Source organism: Camelus bactrianus, chromosome 14 (genome assembly GCF_048773025.1).
Source record: "Camelus bactrianus isolate YW-2024 breed Bactrian camel chromosome 14, ASM4877302v1, whole genome shotgun sequence".
Classification (NCBI taxonomy): Eukaryota; Metazoa; Chordata; class Mammalia; order Artiodactyla; family Camelidae; genus Camelus; species Camelus bactrianus.
The window spans coordinates 13,281,307-13,297,534 of NC_133552.1; the positions used below are offsets into that span (position 1 = coordinate 13,281,307).

At 41.3% G+C, this 16,228-nt stretch overlaps 2 protein-coding genes across 2 annotated transcripts in view; one reads left to right on the forward strand and one right to left on the reverse strand.

Moving 5' to 3' along the window:
• Window positions 1-194: 194 nt before the first annotated feature.
• On the reverse strand, window positions 195-11,511 carry ALG11 (ALG11 alpha-1,2-mannosyltransferase). Its single transcript, XM_010951450.3, has 4 exons — window positions 11,376-11,511; window positions 7,594-7,824; window positions 4,862-5,793; window positions 195-2,639 (listed from the first exon to the last, which is right to left on the reverse strand). The coding sequence occupies exons 1-4, from the start codon at window positions 11,417-11,419 to the stop codon at window positions 2,368-2,370; spliced, it is 1,479 nt and encodes a 492-aa protein (XP_010949752.2). The 5' UTR covers window positions 11,420-11,511; the 3' UTR covers window positions 195-2,367.
• Window positions 11,512-11,670: 159 nt separating this feature from the next.
• Window positions 11,671-16,228, forward strand: part of ATP7B (ATPase copper transporting beta) — a 61,795-nt gene continuing 57,237 nt past the window's right edge. The window contains exons 1-2 of the mRNA XM_010951448.3: window positions 11,671-12,068; window positions 12,391-12,495. Coding sequence (XP_010949750.1) covers window positions 12,442-12,495 — 54 coding nt within the window. The 5' untranslated portion in view covers window positions 11,671-12,068; window positions 12,391-12,441. The remainder of the gene's footprint in view (window positions 12,069-12,390; window positions 12,496-16,228) is intronic.

A 16,228-nucleotide genomic window follows, 5' to 3' on the forward strand; every position in this document is an offset into this window, starting at 1 on the left:
AAGTTTGTGGTGATTTGTTGTTAACCATAGAAAACTAATACAATGTAAAAATTCACTCATTTAAAATAATGAATCTGTCATTTTATAAAACTGTGGTTTTGAAATTTCTTAAGGTACACTGAATACACTTTTTTGAAGCTGACATTTACACTTACAAGAGTAAGGTAATTGAGCAAGGAGAGGAACAAGGCATGTCAATTATGTACCAAATAATCATTTTATTACGTTCCATTGAATTCTTTTCTAACAGTTTCAAATGTATAGATCATAAAATTCTTGAAGGTAGGGACTATATCTGGTCTTTATTTCTTATGATGGTCTTTTTATATATAGTGCTTAAAGGCCCAGTGCCAGAAATGTTTCTTGACTGAATCAATATTAATACAATTTCCTCATTAAGACTATAAGCTCTTTGAGGCAGGAACCTAGACTTAAACTTTTTTTTTATTATAACAATCCCAGTGTTGAACATGTACCTGGGGCTTAGTAGATATTCTCTGACTTACTGTATCTGCCGTTATGAAGGGCAGAATGGTTATATTTCTAAGTCATAGAATTCTGCCTGAAATATCCACTCTATAATGAAAACAAAACAAAAATGGCACATTGATACATTGCTGAACCAAGAAAATAAAGATGATTAGGGGCTGGTCAGATTATTCCTAAGGTTTGCTTAGTATTTACATTTGGTATAGTTTTATTAAATGTGGGAAATCCAAGTATCAGGATTTCCCTAAGCAGGATGTGTCCCATCTTTTATGCCTTTACTTTCCTGGTGATGTTTGAGGGACTCTTTTTCTTTTCTAAATTGAATACTTTCCAACACAAAGCTACGCTAGGCTGGCGTGTCAGAACATCCTGGGGCTCTGTTTTGCTGCTTTTCGATCTGATGACAGAAGACGGCCTGCAGACAAATCCAATGATGTACCTGGAAGCAGATAATGAAGCTGGCTGGACTGATGAATGGGCGACAGGAGATCAGAAAGGAAAATGCACTTCTTTCACAAGCCCCTCACACAAGGTGTATCAGACTGTGAAGGAGATCACGTTACTGAACTAGACGGAACTGATTATGTAGGCAGAAAGTGCCAGAAGTTGTAGGTCTCAAGAGCCATATCTGCACACAAATGTATTCACTTTTCCATGCCAGTTATTCGGGACAGGAGTCCAGTTAAATTACACTGATTCTGAGCTACTGGCTTAGTAACCAAGAATTGACAGATAGACTGGATCACAGAAGACATTTTCTATATATTGTTACCTTTCATTTAAGTCACCTTTATAACTTTCAAAGTACTTTCACATACTTTCCATGTTCCATGTCTTCAGTACAACGATGGAAGGCAGTGAGGACACCCACGACCTTCTCCAGATTACAGAGAAAGAAGCTGAGACTCAAAAGATCTGGGAGCAGCTCTTGTGTCACAAGGTCGGATGTTTGTAAACGATGAAGGTGGGGTCAGGTTGAGCTATTCTAACTGCTAGCCCAGTGCTCTTCTCAAGATGCCACCTCGTCATCTTATGATGCACGATGCTGATTATGGAGACCACGTGGATGGATCCGGATCCTGCGTCACCACTGTCAGAAAACAACTTACGGTGATGTTCTGACTCAGGCCTCTTGAATGACCTAAAAAAGCTGACTTCCAGCCTCTGGGATGTGAAAATGTTAACGGATAATGAGAGGCCCATAAAAATGTACTGGCAGCACTAAACTGAACACTATTTTCACAAATACCTAGTTATGGAAAGGATTACCAGCCTCTACACACCTACGCGTACCTACTGAGCAATCAGTCAGCCTCTCTTTGGACTATATGCTTTTAGAACATGATTGAGCCCGCTTAAAGTTTCGTTGTTCTTTTAAAATCATTAGATATATTCAAAAAGTTTATCCATGATATTGTTTTGAATTTAAATGTACCAGAATTTTGCTGCGTTCCAAAAATGTCAAAACAATTCTGAAGTGCTAATCAATTATCAGTCATCCATTCCCCGCCTCCATTTCCTTTTTTCTAAAAGGAAAATCTCTTTCCTGGTTTCTAAAGTAAAGTGATTTGACAAATAGAATTTTAAAAATATAGATCATACCAAAATTAGGATTGTTCATTTCTTTCTTTCATATTTTTCAGAATTTGAGACCAAACACTCATCTTAAATGTTCACACTTAAACTATACAAGGGTCCCAGTTCCATTTAGGTAACTTTGCCTTTTTCACTGACATAAATACCTTGCCTATACACATACTGCTACGGCCTTGCTTAGACTAACTTTATGACAATAGGGAATGAGTTTAGAAAAATAGTAACATACAACGGTATCTAACCATTTGACATAAAATGTCTTTAACTTGTACAGATATGGCATTATTGAAATAATTTCTCCACAGACGAGAGGAATGTTACTTCAAACTCCTGATCGGAGAATCTGCTGACGGAAGCACGGGCATTGTTTCTGATCTGCAGTCTCTTCTCCGCGGACATGGAGAGAACCTGGGCCATGGTCTCGGCATAGCCTTCTTCACTCTCAGCCAGAAATCCGGTCCTCTCGCCTTCGTGAGGAATGACAATGTCAAGCTTCGGGCCCCCCGAATTGTGAGCAAGGACAATTGTGCCGGCTGCCATACACTCCACAATTCCTTAGAAAGAAACAGAAATCATGTCGTTAAGGTTTTAACTGTGTTCATAAGAACAAGGATGAGCAGAACCCTTAACAAATTCTGAGACTCATGAGCCATTCAAGTAAATGTCTGCATGTCTGCAAATGGACTCATTTAACTTCCCTGGTGCAAAATAAAATAATTTTAATTTTTTTAGTTTTCAGAGCTTCACAATAATGTTGCTTTGTTCTTTATTAAAACAGACAAGTAGATAGAAGAGTCTATAAAAATAGATATACTGCAGATGATAAAACAAAGAGAAGACTAAAGAATGTTATTAGCAAGATGGTAGATAATTAATGGATATTAAAAATAAAAGGAATAAGAAATATCAAAAATACAATTTTAAGAGTTAAAATTACAGTATTAGGAGAAAAGAGGAAAAAAGTAAGCCACTCTAGTGATGCACACTAAGTAAGGCTGGTGCCTATGTTACTGCCTGGATTTCTGGCAAAAATGAGACTACTGTGTGCCCAACAGCAGTGCTGAACCTCATGGAAGTTCTGATCAGTTTCTGCCACATAATGTAGGTGAGGATATAAATTATTCCAGCCAGACTTTCTTACCCATGTTTCTAGTGAGGACTAAGCCCTTCAGAAAATGGTTTAGTTGGCTGTTTTCTTACTTTTCCAAAGGATGGTACAGAGTTGTTACCATCCTAGCTGCACAGAAGGGAAGTTAAATCATTACCAGTGTTTCTTTAACACTGGTGAAATCTCTATAGAACAGAATTTTCTGCTGAGGCTTTAATTTGAACTCTTATTTGAAAAATATGGATTATACCATAGTATTTTGTTCCAGGCTGGATACCATTCCTCTGTGCTTTCTCAGAGACCTCGATCTTACCGATTTTACCCTCTCCCTCCAGAATCTTCTACTTTTCCCTCTTTACTGGCCTCTTCCTATCAGCACTTAAGCTAGTTCAAACTTGTAAAAACAAAGTGCACGAGCATGTGCACCCTCCTACCCCCGCCTTTCAGGTCCCAAGTCCTCCCCTCCCTTCCACAGGTACACTCACGGCCAGTGTGGTTTGCATCACTAACTCCACTTGCTCATCTGTACTCGGTGCTCAGCTCGCCGCACCTGGACTCCTGAGCCCACTCTTGCATCAACGCAGCTCCTGCCCGGTCTCCTGCCAGGTTGCCTGCCCCGTCCTCACCTTGCCCAGCAGCTGGGCAGCACAGGATCTGTTGTCCGTCCCCTCCTTCCCTAAACCCTCCCTTCCCTTGGTTTCCACAGTGCTGCTCTGGCTGGTTTTCCTCCTCTTCCCCTTCACCGGCTCCTCTCCTGCCCGCTGCTGAACTGTCACTGCCCTCAGCATTTTGCACTTCGGGCCTCTTCTTCCTCTACAGACTCTCCGAGGCCGCCTCGTCCCCGTCCACAGGCTGCACAACCACGGAAGAGGACAACCCTCAGTCTGTGTTCCCAGACCAGATCCCTCTCCTGCACTTCGGACTCACAAATACCACCGCCTGCTGGACGCACAGCCTTCCACGTGCCTCAGCCAACTCCTACTCCACCTGCTGGAAACTCGGCCTCTGTCTTTGGCTCCCTCTCTCAGTGAAGCCATCACCATTCACACAGTGTCCAAACTGAACACCTGGGGCCATTGCAATAAGGAGCACGGAATCAATAAAAGAACCCAAATAACGACCGTGGGGAGCCCACCTGGAGACAGGCGGTCTCAGCTCCTGGTGCACAACAGAGTCACCTGAGGGGCTTCACCAAAACACCTGCACCAGGGCCGCACCCGGAGATGCTGATTCGGCCCTTCAGCGGGATTAGGATGAGGCCCAGGAATCGGCACCGGTGCAGAGATGGGGACAGGTTTGGGGAGAAAATGCAGTAGTTAAGAGCAGGGATGTCTGGATTAGAATCTGGGCTCTACTTCTTACTGACCTTGAGCAAGTTCTAAACCTCTTTGTGTCTGAATTTATAACACGGAAATAATAATAATACCTATCAAGTAAAGTTGTAGAGAGTATTAAATCAGGTAATACTTGTAAAGACCTTGAGAGTGACCCCCCACAACAGTGAGTGGCCAATAAACATTATGTAACATGTTTTACAGGGTTTCCGATGAGGATAGCACACCTGGGGGACTCGGGGAAGAGAACAGGGACTTGATGAAAACTTCCAGAGTATTATCATTTTATCAAAACCACATGACACCAAACACATTGTTTAAAGGACAAACTTACCAATTCCAAAATGCTCGTTCCACATGGTATGCAGACCGATTGTTGCTTCAGACAAGTAATTCTTTAATTCATCAAATGAAATGTTTATTTTAAATTCCATATTTTCTTGAACCCCTAGATCCTCAGAAAGCCGTCTCAGTTGGTTTACCCTAAGTTCATCGTCTTGGTTACGACAACCTCCAATGAGGACAAGTTTCAGTGAAGGAAGTGACTCTGCCTCCTTCTTCTTCAGCAGTTTAGCAAAGGCTCTGATCTGCAAAGCATGGTTCTTCTCGGGCCTGAACTGGCCAATCGAAACCAGTAAATGTCCTGAGGCCGTCTTCTTCTCATGTAAGGGAATGTCCAGAGATGTCTGCACATCACAGGGGGGATAAACAATGTGAGTGCAATCCCCAACCTTCCACAGGGAGAGAATATGGTTTAGTGTCCAAGAAGAATTGACCATGACGACATCACTGCAAGAACCAACAAGCCCGTACGTAAAAGCAAATAAATAGTAGTAGATGAGCTTTAGTTTGCTGAGAAAAGGATTTCTGGTAATGAAGGCTGAATTGTTAAATCCGACATTCTGATTCCTCACCACAGAGAGCATGTCAGTGCTGATGGTAGGATAATGAACATAGCTTCCAACTCGGCAACCGCCTAAATACTTAAACAGAGGAAGTGTGAAAGCGTAGCCCATCGAATCGATGTAAACGTCAGGAACGCACTGCATCAGAGCTTCCCAGCCAAGGAAGATGGACCCTAGACTTTGGCCCAGCAGTGTGAAATGAGGATAGAGTGAATCTTCCACAAGGTAGCGCTTCCTTAAGAAAACAAACTTCACTGGGCGCGTTAATCTGATGTTAAATCTTCTGAAAGCACCTTCTAGTATCTGGTGACCGCTGACATTGACGTCACCAGTATAGACAACATAGACTGCCTCAGGGTACCTAAAATAGGATGTAACAGTTCAGAATTTCATGAGTTTGGGTTAAAATCAAGCAAAACGTTTAAAAGATAGTTCTTTTCCCACAATCATAAAGAAGCTTATTTTTAGACTAAAAAAAGTTTCCCACTGTTTTTTACCCTGAGTTTCCCACTACCCTACATCTGTTAGTCCTTCAAAGGACACTTCTGGTTCTTTGCTATTCCCTCCACTAGGAGATTTGCATATGACAGACATCCACAAAATCGCTGATTTATAAATGAGATATTTTCATTTTTAAGAAATATTCAAAAATTTCATTTTGACAACTTTCTCAGTATAAAATGGTAATGAAATATTAATAAAATACTCCTAAACAAGAGTTAAAATTCACTAAAGGTACCTTTAGATAGGACCATAAATACTAAAGCATCACTCAGTATTTTTATTAGTTTGGTTTTTTTTTTTTTTTTTGGTGGGGGGAGATAATTAGGTTTACTTATTTTTTTATTTAACAGCGGTACTGGGGTTGAGCCCATGACCTCATGAATGCTAAGCATGAGCTCTTCCACTGAGCTATACCCTCCCCACTACTCAATATTTTCAATCTGAGAAATGCAAAAAAGTTTTGAAAGCTAGATCTTATGCCTGCATCACAATTAGATATGATTATAATGTAAATATGGAAAAGTACATTCTTATGACTTTTAATGCTTTGGCCTCACTCTGGTTGTGTTTATAATTATCCTGAGTTATAAAACATTTATGAAGTATCTACTGTGAGCTACTAGGTTCTGGGGATTCAGGGATGAGTGTTTCTCCTCAAGGAGCTCATCCCACTGAGGAAGACAGATACAAACAAAGAACATGCTTTGTGCTGATGAAGAGCCTGGGATGCTGTGGCATGTAAAGGATGAGCATCTAAATACTCTTCTCCAGCCCCGTCTCAGCAACTGAATAGATCCTTTTAAAATGTAAAAATGATTGTCACCTCTGGCCGCTTCAAGATGGCCACATCTTTGACACTTTTCCCATTGAGAGGTGGGATCTATGTCTCCACCCTTGAAGTAACAGCGGGCCCTGTGACATATTAACAATAGAATATGGCGTAAGTGACATTGTGCCAGTTTCTGAACCCAGACTGTAAGAGACTGGCAACTTCTACTTCACTCAAAGGGGAGATGGTTGTCATATAAGAAGTCCAGCAAGGGGGGAGGGCCAGGAAGTAGGGTCACTGTAGGAGGATAATAGGTGATATAATAAAACAGTACTGGAACCTATATCTTGCCACACTTTTTCTTTTCTTCCAGGATAGTGGTGGAGAGAAGGAAGCCTAAAACATTAAAAGATGTGTAACACCAAATTCTTTCTAACATGGTAACTCACTTAAGACTCTACCATTCATAACTGCACCAAAATCAGAATCAAATAAATGCTTTTATAGAGATTTTTTTCCTGTCTGCCACACGGACTAAAAGTATTCAGGTTTAAAGTGCTCCACAGGACTTGCTATATTTCTGTTTATTATTCAGTCTCTACTCCACACACTTTCCCAAGGTGACTGGGTATCCCACTACATTATGCCATAAAAGGGCAGATACTTTTTCTGTTTCTTAATCATATCAAGTAAAATCCTACAGGATCTTGTAAGGCAGGTTGGCATATGAGATGAGTGTTTCTTTAGTAAAGAATAGTTAAAAAAAAAAAAAAAAAGGAATTCCTGGCTATGCATAAGGTACTAGAGAAAGATACATTCTGGGTAATGATTTTTTTTTTTAAAAACAGTAACAACATGCCAAATTAGCTAAGAAAGATGCACACCTACTTTTTCTGCAAAGCCCTTAAGGCACACCATAACACTCTCTCTCCTCCTCCACCAGCATTGCAGTACGGATGGAAAAATGCAATCACTGTTTGCTTTTTCCCATTTTTGCTAGTTGGTGCCGACTTTTTCTTTCTCTGTAGCAGCAGTCTGATTCCCCAAAGGACAATGAGCAAACACACACATAAAGTTCCACATAAAATTAGCCCGGGGAAGAATAATGAATAAAAAAATCTGAAACGAGAGGGGAAGGGTGAGATTGGATATAATGCCCATAAAAAAAGAAAGGCTACAAATTAAAGTCTACTTTCACATAACCACTTTATATATTTATAGCAAAGGAAGGGAATTTTTATAGCTTGCAAGTCTGCTAACAAAATAATTACTAAAATTCTAATGCTACAAAATACCTCATGTCAAAAGTGCCAGTCCCCTTTAATTCCACAGCATGCTGGCCATTCAATATACATTTTCTTTTTAATCAGCAGTAAAAATCAATGTTGAGCCATTTTCCCCCTAACTCAGTGTTGTGTTAAAGGGTTAAAATAAATTTAATTATAAACCTAAACAAGATAAGAGTGGGAATGGCATTTGACCCTCAAAGTGACAATATGTAACCCAAAGAACTGTCTACTGAATGATCAGTATTCCATTGTTAAAAGTTTGGTGAGATACTGTATCATTTTTATGCTCTCATTTCACCACAAGTAGAACAATTTTTGAGGTAAGAGGAATGGAATTAATATTTCTCCAGTTCTATCCTGAGTTCTGCATCTGATGTGTTTACAGAAACCACTGCCTTCCCTATGTGCCTCTGAATGAGTTGCCAAAAATCCACTACTGTGCTGCTTTTTGCAGTAGGCAGACTCGCTCCCAGAGTCACTGCTGAAAAATTGTCTATTCCTGCCAGGTTGACTGAAGCTCTGCACAGGCAAGGACCTAGGCCTGTTCATCACCATATCCAACACCGAGCATCGGACCTGGCAGAGAAGGTAGCCAATAAATAAATACCTGTTGACTGAATGCAAAATGTTATTACCTCCTCAGATGTCTCATATTATTTTCTCAAGGTATGGTTTCCTCATAGGGTTGCCTAATATAGTTAGTACCTAACAATTTTTTTTATTCCCTGTCTACCCTTTATAAAGGATTTGAGGGGCCTAAAAGACATAAAAACAATAAAATACTAAAACTTAAATAATGAAAAGTCAGGACCAGGGAAAGTTATCAAAAATATCTTCACACATTGCCAAATGTCTTGCAGGGGCAAAATCACTCCTGGTTGAGAACCACTGTTAAACTGATCATATCTACCAATACTTAACTTCTTAGATATTAAAACTGAGACATTAAAAAATTATGATCTCATTAAAAATAACAATAAAGTCATTACATAACATAAATATATTTTTATTTTTTAAAAAAACTGTTTAGTAAGAAAGGTGTCACTGTTTTATATTTGTACAAATCTCTGCAATGTCTGGCTTAACAAGACAGTGGATTCTCATATCTGCTTCTGTATTCAGTCTGCAGTGACACATTGTTCTGGTTGAAGTATATGAAGAAAATCCGGGCTCTCTCACGTATGTAGCAGGAAAAAAGAGAGGCACTTTTTTGAACAGCCTTTTCAGATGGCTCTGGATATTCTTCTATAATACTATACCAAATTAGACAAGTGACAATTTCCTAACAGTCAACTTGAAAACTCAAAGTACATCACTAGCAACAAATTCTGCCACTTGTTTTCTTTGAAGTGACAGGGTTGCTTCATTCATTTTCAAGAAAGTGTCTACCAAATAACCAAGTCAGAAGAATGATAGTTTGTCAGTCGTTCTTTCAAATAAAATTGTGTCCTATTAAAAAGTGTCTAATTCAGTTTGCAATTTAGATAATCATACAAGAGCTTTTCCTTGAGACAATCATTGTACTTCAGTATGGAAAAGTGCTTTATGCATTCCCCCCCATTTTGTTATACACAATATTGAAAAGATATGTATTCAGGGTTAAGATTTAACAAAATTAGTAATAATTTTTGCTGTTTCATCAAGGACACACTAAAAACTTTAGCAAGAACAATGAGTACTAGTACAGTTTGATGTCACTGTCTTGATTTATGCTAAGCAGAGGTTTTATCCACCATTACTTTTACAGTGATCAGTGCAAATGTCAAAAAATGAAAGAGGCAAATGTTATCTTAATATTATCATAAAAGTAGTTTTGATCTTGAGGACCCACTGAAAGGGTCTTGGGGACTTGTAGGAGTCTATGGACCACACTTTGAGAACCATTGCCTTAAAGTATGAACGGAGTTTGACAGAAGTGGTAAGATTTGTCATTTACTTAACATTTGGAATATATCAGTTTATAAAAGCAATGCTATATAGGATAGTTAGCTTTCCCAGGACGAGATGAAAGCTCATTTAATTAAAAATGTTGCTAACTCACAGAATCCAAAGATTTTTATGGTATTTCCTTCAAAATAACTTAAGTGAGAAAATTAATGTGATGGGATTTTCAAACTGAACTAGTTAACTTAAAATCAGAAAAATCATATTAATGACTAAAGTTGAACTATCCTTTGTTTTGAGTCTGTTAGTTTCAAAGATATATATACAGGTTACTTAAAGAAATTTATTAAACATCCTACAGTAACTTGCACATCAAAATTACCCGTTTTAGTATTTGTTTAAATATAATTAAAATGTGTGCCATTAAATAATGTTTATTCATATTTAAACACAAGACTTTAAAAAGATAACTGTAATCAATAGTGAGTCATTCCATTCAGCAAACTTTTAATTAGTCATTATTATGTGCAAAGCAGGGAGCTTAGGAAGGCTCTGAAAGTACTTTCCTGTTCAAAATGTTTTAAATAATCACAGAATTTGAAGTAGAGGGGACAACAATGAAGAAGAAATAATACCTGAATTTTGGAGAGAATATACATATATCCTGCTATTCAGGATGCTATCGTATTAATGGTAAATTTTCAACGTGAACGAAAATACACAGGTGTTAAAAGAGCTATGTAGGTAGAATACACTAGGCCTTCTGTTTTGTTAGTAAGTCAACACATGTAAAATACAGTAGTATTACAACAACAACTGTGGAAAAAGTCTGGGAGTATTTTCACCACAACGTTAACAACAGTTATCTCTGGATGGTAGCATTCCTGGAGACCTTTTTTGCTCATTTCCTAACTTTTCTACAAGAAACAACGTATTACTTATGCAATAAAGACAAAGGTAAAAATATTTTATATAACTATTCTTACATCAATCAGAAAAAAAATCAATGGATAATCAAGAAGAGGATTCAACATAAACTTGACATTTAAATGGCAAGTGTCAACAATGAGTTTTCGTGAATGAAAGAGGACAAAGACAAGGGAAGGAAGATCCGGTTTCTTCTTGACCGAAAAGAGCATGACAGATTGGAAAATGATTCGTGAGTCAATCATAAAGGAAAACGAGAAAAAAACAATTTATGACAGGCGAATTGGAGTGCGAACAAGAAAAAGAGAAAGCTGAAGCGGGAGGGAAACTCGAGCCCTCAGCCAGCAGTGGCGCAGGCGAAGAAAACGCGGTAAACGGAGTCTTTAACCCAGCCTGTTCCAGTCTGTTATCTATAAGACCCCAAAAGGAGAGGAAACGCTCACTGGACTAGAGAAAATTGCCTAGATTCGTGCAACGAAAGCCCTTCCCCACAAACTTTAGTTGCACTGGTTAGACAAGTACCGCAGCAGTACAGAAAACACCTGCGAGCCCACATCACGGGCTCCTCACCTCAATAACTCACAAAAGCACCAACCCCTTTCGGCGGCCGCCATCTTCCGCCGACCCACAACTCAGGAAGTGCTTCGTTGTTCCTCTTCTCTATTGGCTCCTGAGGAAGCGTGCGGCTCTCCCCCGCCCACACGTGGCCTATTGTGCGCTCCAATTGGTTGCTGATAGTACCTTCCCACGGCCTTCCAGCCAATAAAATCTCCCAGGGCGTGGACAAGTTTTCAGCGTGGCGTACCTGGGTCCCGCCCCCCATGGGCGGAGCCGTAGTGGGAGTTGCACATGGGAAGGGCGTGGCCTGTGATGGACAGCTGGCGTTCCCACCCTCGGGCCCCTCCCCCACTGGAAGACCCCTCTCGGGCGCCCCCGCCCCAAGTCCAGTGTCCGCCGCCCGTTGGAGACCAATGGGAGGCTCTTGCGCGTCTCGGATCGATTTTCCTGGTGCGGAGTTCACTCCCGCAGCCGCTGCGGCGTCTCGGACCCGCGGCACCTCGGAGCCAGGCGCGGAGCCGGAGAGGGAGCTGCGCAGAGGAGACTCGAAGCCGGCGCCCGCAGCGCCGCACCTTCCCCGCGGGCAGTGGGCGAGCCTGGGGATCCACATCTCTAGGCCGGGTCTACGCGGCTCACTCTCTTTCATTTCCTCCCCGGCACGCGCCAGAGGCTGAAGACCGAGGCCAGAGCGCACCAGCCCCAGAGGTAGCGGAGAAGCGGGAGGGGGACGGGCCCACCCCGCCAGGGTCCAGGCTCGGCCGAGGACGCTCGGGCACCAGCAGGCCGGCCTTCGGGTGTGGGTGAGGGTCGCCGGCCCACCCTACCCTCCGGTGCTCATCCTTGCGCCCCCAAGGGCCATGGGCGCAGTGGCGCGCAACTTTGAATTAACAGATGGGGTGAGGGCTACAGATTCCCCGTCCCAAGTGCAAGGGCGGGTTCGGGTTGGAGCCGAACCACAAGGATTCCATCTACACCGCGCTCCTCTTCTCCCTGGGTTTTAACACCGCTCTTCTCCTCCCCTGACCAGGTGACCTTGGGCTCTGGGCTGCATTACAGAAGAAATTAGTGCCTCGGGGAGATGAAGCCCGAGCAGGAGAGACGGATTATAGATCGGGAAGAAGCCAGTCGGAGAGTAAGTTTCCTTCCCCGGGCGCTGGAGGACTTTCCACGCCTGTCTGCGGTCCTTACTGTGCTCCTGGGTGTGCGCGGGGAAGGCGAGCGCGAGACTCCGGCGCCAGGAGAGTCGTGGTTCGTCGTTCATGCCTTTAGGAAGGCATGCCATTAACTGGTTTTGAGGAATAATGGAAAACCCAACACTTTTCTGTTCGTCTGCTGTTAAGGAGTCTGATGCTGGAGAGGTAGAGTGAGAGTTGAGTTTCTGTGTAAGATCCCTAATTGCTCAATATGATTAGTTAGATACCTTGAAAAGTTATTCAGGAGTTGCTGCATAGATCCGGTAATGGTCTACCCAAATCCTGCAACAGTGTTTTTTTTTTTTTAAAGACCTATTTTGAGTTCATTTAAATTATACAAGTAATCCATTAGTGCGATCTCTTAAAAATGCAAACAGTACAGAAATATTTAGCACGAAAAGCAGATCCTTTTACAGTCTTTTCTTGGTCATGTACATATGTCTTGAAATGAAATATATTCATTTCAATATATACTTATTGAAAGCTTAACATCTTTCAGGCACAATTTTGAAAAGCTGAAAACACAGTGGTTAATGAGATACCACTGGATATCTCCTGGGCAATCTTTAGGTTATTGTGTGTGTGGTTTTAAAATATTTGTTTGTTTTATGGAAATGAGATCACATAGTGTGAATCCTCCAACCTTTTTGTTTTTTCAATTTAACAATGTATTTTGAAGATTGTTTCATATTGATATATAAGCCGCTATCTTAGTTAGTTTAACCTATGCAGAGTGTGGGTGAACCATAGCATGTTTATTTGTTAATTCTTGGGTGGACATTCTGGTTGCTTCTGTATTTTCTCCCCTCCTCACAAGCCATGTGGTAGTGGACTTCCTTGTACGTGATTTTTCATGCTTACCTTTGAGTATTTCTCTAGGATAGACACCAAGGCTAGGATCGCTGGTCTGAAGAGTAGGCTGTGCCTTTTCTGCAGATTTCTGGAATTCAACACTATTGCGTGTTCTCTTGGGGTGATATTCATCTAGGCCCTGGTGATGTAGAAATGAAAGATAAACGGATTAATGGATGGGCAGAGAGAGGCTAGTCATTGGTTGATTCTTAGTGTGATGACTCTGCATTAAGTGGAGGTGCTGGGAGAGCACCTGTGGGAAAGAGGGGGGCTCCCATGGAAGAGGAGACTCTTTGAACCCCCTGCCAGGCCCCTGCTGCTCTGCCTATCAGAAAAATCCTGACCTTTCCAGATGGAGCTCAAGACCTGCCTCTTCTTGAAACTTTTCTGTAGCTGCCTCTTCCCAAGCCATGCCTCACCCTCATCTGGATTTCTTTGATATGGTATTAGCCAACCCTATTGAACTTTCTATGTGCTGAGTACTCTATTTAGGCATTTAATATTCCTCTCTGTGTACTTACTTAATCCTCACAAAACCTATTGATGTAGGTATTATTTCTTGTCATCACCTTTCATGCAGCTTTTTTTTTTTTTTTTTAGCATAGGCATACCTTGGAGAAACTGTGGGTTCAGTTCCAGACCACAATAAAGCAAACACACATTTTTTGGTTTCCCAGTGCATATAAAAGTCATTTTTACACTCTGCTGTGGTCTGTTAAGTGTGCAGTAGCATTATGTCTAAAGAAATGTACATACCTTAATTTAAAAATAACTTTATTGCTCAAAAATGTCAACCATCATCTGAGTCTTTAGTGAGTCGTAATCTTTTTACTGGTGGAGGATCTTGCCACTGCCAACTGAAAATTGTCACTTGCCGTTTGGTTCTGCAAGAATGAAGTCACTAGTCACTGCAGTTGCTGACCTGAAAGGAGTCCAGGGTGGAGATCAAGAAGTGGGCACTCTGCTCGGGGGAAAAACTGGCAGAACAGACCTTCAGATAGTTAGATATTTTCAGGAGATTTTATGAGCCCAGTTTCTTGTATTTTCTCATATCTAGGAAAGCACTAAAATCATTAATGGTGACATCCTCTCCTTGTGACTAGTAACAGCCTTCTGCTAAAATGTGTGCTTGACCACACATACCCCCTTTTCACGAAAATCATACTGCCTCCCTGCCCTGCCTCTTTGGAACAGTTCCTCAGAAGTATCTGAGAGGCTGTCTCCCAGGCTGTAGTCCTCACCTGGCACCAAATAAAACTTAACTCATAACTCTCACATTGTGCTTTTTTTTTTAGTCAACACCTCGATGTTGATGGCTGCTGACTGATCAGGGTGGTGGTTGCTGAAGGCTGGGGCGGCCATGGCAATTTCTTAAAATAAGACAACAGTGAAGTTTGCCGCACGGATTGACTCTTCCTTTCATGGACGACTTCTCTGTTTGATAGCAATGCTGCTGGATAGCACTTTACCCACAGTAGAGCTTTTTTCAGAATCAGAGTCAATTCTCTCAAACCTTGCTGCTGCTTTACCAACTATGTTTATGTAATGTTCTGAATCCTTTGTTTTCGTTTCAACAGTCTTCACAGCATCTTCACCAGGAGTAGATTTCACCTTTGAGCAAATCATTTTCTTTGCTCATGCATAGGAAGCAACTCCTCAGCTGTTCAAGTTTCATCATGAGATTTCAGCAGTTCAGCCACATCTTCAGGCTCAGCTTCTAATTCTAATTCTCTTGCCATTTCCACCATGTCTGCAGTTACTTCCTCCACTGAAATCTTGAACCCCTCAAAGTCATCCATGAGGGTTGGAATCAACTTGTTCCAAAGTCCTGTTGATTTTGACATTTTGACCTCTTCCCATGAATCACCAGTGTTCTTAATGGCATCTAAAGTGGTGAATCCTTTCCAGAAGATTTTCAATTGATTTTGCCCAGTCAGAGGACTCACTATCCATGGCAGCTATAGCCGTATGAAGTGTATTTCTTAAATAAACTTGAAAGTGGAAACGACTCCTTGATCCATGGGCTACAGAATGGATCTTGTGTTAGCAGGCATGAAGAAAACAGCATTAATTGCTGTCCATCTCCATCCGAGCTCTTGGGTGACCAGCTGCATGGTCAATAATATTTTGAAAGGCATCTTTTTTTCTGAGCAATATGTCTCAAGGTGGGCTTAAAATATTCAGTAAACCATGTTGTAAACAGGTGTGCTGTATCTAGGCTTTGTGTCATTTATTGAACACAGGTAGAGTAGATTTAGCATATTTCTCCTAGGATTTTCAGAATGGTAAATGAGCATTGGCTTCAACTTAAGATCACTAGCTGCATTAGTCAGTCCCAGGCTGACAAGAGAGTCAGCCTGTTCTTTGAAGCTTTGAACCCAGGCATTGACTTCTTTCTAGCTCTCAAAGTCCTCGATAACATCTTCCAGTAGAAGGCTGTTTCGTCTGTGTTGAACCTCTGTTGTTTAGTGTGATCTTCTGGACAACTTGCATCTTCTACAGCAGCACTTGCTGTTTCACCTTGCACTTTATGTTATGGAAACAGCTTCTTTCCTTAAACTTTGTGAAGCAGCCTCTGCTAGCTTCAGACTTTTCTGCAGCTTCCTAACCTCTCTCAGCCTTCACAGAATTGTAGAGAGTTAGGCCCATGCTCTGGAACTGCTGGTTGGTGGGACACTCAGAACATACACATTTATCGAGTTAGTTCATCAGCTTATATGGGAGCAGCTTGTGGTGTCCCACAAAAAGTATAATAGTGACATCAGAGGTCACTGATCACAGATCACCAGAAAAAAATGTAATTATGATGAAAAAGCTTGA

Excerpts from the sequence above, each read along its gene's own strand:
- ALG11 (XM_010951450.3), bottom strand. The coding sequence starts at position 11,419 with ATGGCGGCCGCCGAAAGGGGTTGGTGCTTTTGTGAGTTATTGAG. Across the intron at positions 7,825-11,375 it reads TGCTTTTGTGAGTTATTGAG|ATTTTTTTATTCATTATTCT; the intron begins GTGAGGAGCCCG and ends CTCTCGTTTCAG. Across the intron at positions 5,794-7,593 it reads TTAAGGGCTTTGCAGAAAAA|GTACCCTGAGGCAGTCTATG; the intron begins GTAGGTGTGCAT and ends ATCCTATTTTAG.